The sequence below is a fragment of the Piliocolobus tephrosceles genome, chromosome 8 (genome assembly GCF_002776525.5).
Source record: "Piliocolobus tephrosceles isolate RC106 chromosome 8, ASM277652v3, whole genome shotgun sequence".
Lineage (NCBI taxonomy): Eukaryota > Metazoa > Chordata > Mammalia > Primates > Cercopithecidae > Piliocolobus > Piliocolobus tephrosceles.
Window position 1 is genome coordinate 147,133,107 of NC_045441.1, and position 3,466 is coordinate 147,136,572.

General features: G+C 45.0%; 1 protein-coding gene across 11 annotated transcripts in view; it reads left to right on the top strand.

Annotated features, from left to right (window-relative positions):
- The window catches only part of WDR60 (WD repeat domain 60), a 131,343-nt gene that overhangs the window by 97,867 nt on the left and 30,010 nt on the right, over positions 1-3,466 (top strand). For all 11 annotated transcript variants that reach the window (XM_026451500.2, XM_026451498.1, XM_026451499.1 and 8 more), the window contains one exon: positions 1,581-1,710. In XM_026451500.2, coding sequence (XP_026307285.1) covers positions 1,581-1,710 — 130 coding nt within the window. The remainder of the gene's footprint in view (positions 1-1,580; positions 1,711-3,466) is intronic.

Genomic DNA, 3,466 nt, shown 5'->3' on the forward strand with positions numbered 1-3,466 from the left:
AACCTCGACACGCCGGTTGAGATTAAGGATGATGGTGAAACCTCGACACACTGTTGAGATTAAGGATGATGGTGAAACCTCGAACGCTGGTTGAGATTAAGGATGATTGCGAAACATCGACATGCTGGTTGACATTATGGATGATTCTCAGACGCTAATCTGAGCACGTGGTGGTCATGTAGTCACTCTGTTGCAATTATGTAGGAATCTATGGTTTATGAAATATTATGATTTTACACAATTTATGATTTGTATCATATTTTGTTTTAGTGTAAATTCTAAGTGTTCTAGTTCTAAGTTCTAGCGTAAGTTCTCATCTCTAAGATGAGAGAGCGCTTGGGTGCAAGGTGAGGTGGATAGGGATGGAGGGAGGACAGAGGGTGACCAGCCTGGGGCCATCCCTGGACTTACAGCTCTCCTGTCTGGTCTGTGGCCTGGACACACTCCTGCAGGTCCTCAGTAAACACTCCCTGCTTCGTCATTCCCGTCCGGTGTTTTCTCACAAGACACTTCCTGTCTCCTCACACAGATCCTATCAAGTCTCACTAAACACTCCCTGCCCTCCACATTCCACCCTCCACCTCTCACTCAACACTCTTTTTCTTGCCTGTTCCCATCCTGTCATTTCTCACTTCAAATCTCCTGCCTTCCATACTCTCTTCCTGTCAGTTCTCATTAACATTTTCTTCCTTCTTCCCACCCATCTTGTCAGTCCTCACTACACGTTCCCTTTCTGACACGAATCCTGTCAATTCTCACTCAGTGTTTCCTGCCTCCCGCCCTCCTGTTCTGTCAGTTCACAGGAAACATTCTCTGCCTTCCTCACTCCCATATGTCGGCTTTCCCTGTCTGTTTCCCTCCCTCACTCTCACACAGTCGGCTCTCACTCAGCATTTCCTCTCCCGCTCTCCCGTATTCTGTCAGTTCTCACTCAGTATTCCCGGCCGTCCTGACCCTGAGTGTTCAGGTCACGTCAGTTCCCACTGAACACTTCCTGGCCTGTTTTTACTGCGCAGCCCCCTCTTCCTCACACAAAGCCTGTCGCTTCTCACTGAACTCTCTGCCTTCCTCACTTTCCTTCTGTTAGTTCTCAGGAACCTTTCTAGTTCTTTTTCCATCAATCCTGTTGTGTCTCCCAATCTCTCTCTGCCCCGTCAAATCCTAAGGATGCTCCTGGAACGATGACAGCGTTTTACCACTCACTCTGGCTTTTTACCGAAACCCGGTGAGAGAGACTGGGGGGTTCATGACTGTTCTTTACACTGCTTTGTTCATTTATAAATGCTGGATATCCAGCCCTTTCTCCTACTGTGAGTTTTAGCAGTGTGTGTGGCATGAAAAACAACATTCAGGGCAAATGATGGTTCTCTTGTGGAGTTCGTTTTAGTTAATCTTATTGTATTAGTTTTCAGTATTGTGCATAAAGGACCATATTGTTTTTCTTGTAGTTATGATAGTGTTGTGGATCTAAGCATTTATTTGCAGATATGGATAAGATGAAAAGGTAATTTTTTTTTTTTTTGGAAAAAGATAATCCTTTGTAAAGTTTTTATTAAAGACTACTCACTTATATCTGACAGGTGATGGCTGTTTTGCTGGAAGAGGATCGCTTGGCAGCTGAACCCAGCTGGAATCTTAGGGCTCAAGACAGGGCCCTGTATTTTAGTGACAGCTCATCTCAGCTGAACACCAGCCTGCCATTCCTTCAAAGTAAGAGGCTGTTCTCAAATATGGTTTTAAATCCAGTGACTAAACATTCATGTTGAAATAATAATTTGTAGTATTACATTTTATTTTAATGTGATGGGATTTACTGTACATAAAATTGAGAAAGACTGAGTTTCTGCAGAATTCAAAAGTGAGTGGTTAGTTTTTCCCCCTTAAGTGTGTATGTTAAATTTATGATTAAGGATTTTAATAAGATGAATAGAAGAGGGATCCACAGTAATTTAAACAAGTGAGATTGTTTAAATGAATGGGAACTGAGATTTTCTATGTGTTTGAAATCCTATTTTCTTTTCTCTTCCAGTTATTCAGTTTCTTTTCTTTTCTTGAGATAGAGTAGAAGAAATAGTTGGACGAGCATGAGAGAGTGTTCAGGTCAAAATTGTGTTAATAGTTTAGACATAGATACGAGTAAGATGCGTAACATTTAGTGTAGATAGAATTAGATTTTTAGGTTGATCCGTGGTTATGGAACATACAACGGGAAGCAAAGCCCAGGATCTCAAACAGAAAGTGCAGTTGCATGTAACTGTTTAAGCAGTTCAGACAAACTGCATTTGCAAGACCAAATTTAAATGTCTTGAGCTAGTAACCTCTTTGTCTCTGAAAAAGTGGCTATTGGGTACCAGAGAGCAGCCATGGTCCCGGTTTTTGTGGAGAACCGGCAGGGGCGGTGTGTGTGGCCATCCGCTTGGCAGCAAGTGCAGGGGTGCTGCAGGGCAAACGTGCTTCAGGGCATGTGTGAGGCCAGAGCAGTTGGTGCCACTGTTCTAGGCATTTCTTCCATCCTGCCTGCTATGCAGAGATTTCAGTTTAACAAAAATGTCATTGTTAATTTAACAAGTCTTCACATTCTTTGAGAGGGTTTTTTTTCCTGTTAGAAAAATAATAAATCTCTGTACCTGTGTAATTCAACACATTGGCATCCACACTCCCATACCCAGCACACACCAAGAAGGGAACCGACTGTATGCGGCCCACAGAGAACTGACGCTGAACAGTGACAGCAGGTGCGTGAGAGCGGCAGTGGCGCCATGGCCTCCGTTGGAGAACACATAAAGTGTGTGTGTGTACTACAGCGCTGCGGCCTCCGTCGGAGAACACATATTGTGCATGTGTGTACTGCAGCGTGTGGCCTTTGTTGGAGAACACATGAAGTGTGTGTGCATACCACAGTGCACAGCCTCTGTTGGGGAACACGTGAAGTGTGTGTGTGTGTGTACCGCAGCGCGGCCTTCATCAGGAACACGTGAAGTGTGTATATGTGCTGCAGCGCGTGGCCTGCATCGGGAACACGTGAAGTGTGTGTGCGTACGGTAGCGCCAGGCTTCCGTCGGGGAACACGTGAAGTGTGCGTGCGTACCACAGCACACGACCTCTGTCGGGAACACGTGAAGTGTGTGTTAGTACTGCAGCACGCAGCCTCCCTGACAGCAGCCTCTGTTGGGAAACGTGAAGTGTGTGTGTGTACTGCACTTCCCACATGTTCAAGGAGCAGAGGGTCTTGTTTGCTTACTTTTGTGTTTTGGTAAAATGAATATTGAGATAGCAGAAGGAACATGAGACTCCAAGAGAAGCATGAGACGGAATGTGTGGGTTGTCTCACCCTGCAAATCCAGGATTTGACTCACATTAGATTCTGTTCTGTGATCAGATGTAGAGATCCTTCAGCCTTCCTAAGGTCCACCCAGTACCCTCATCACTATTAAAACACGCGGCAGAATGACGCAGCCAGCGGGTC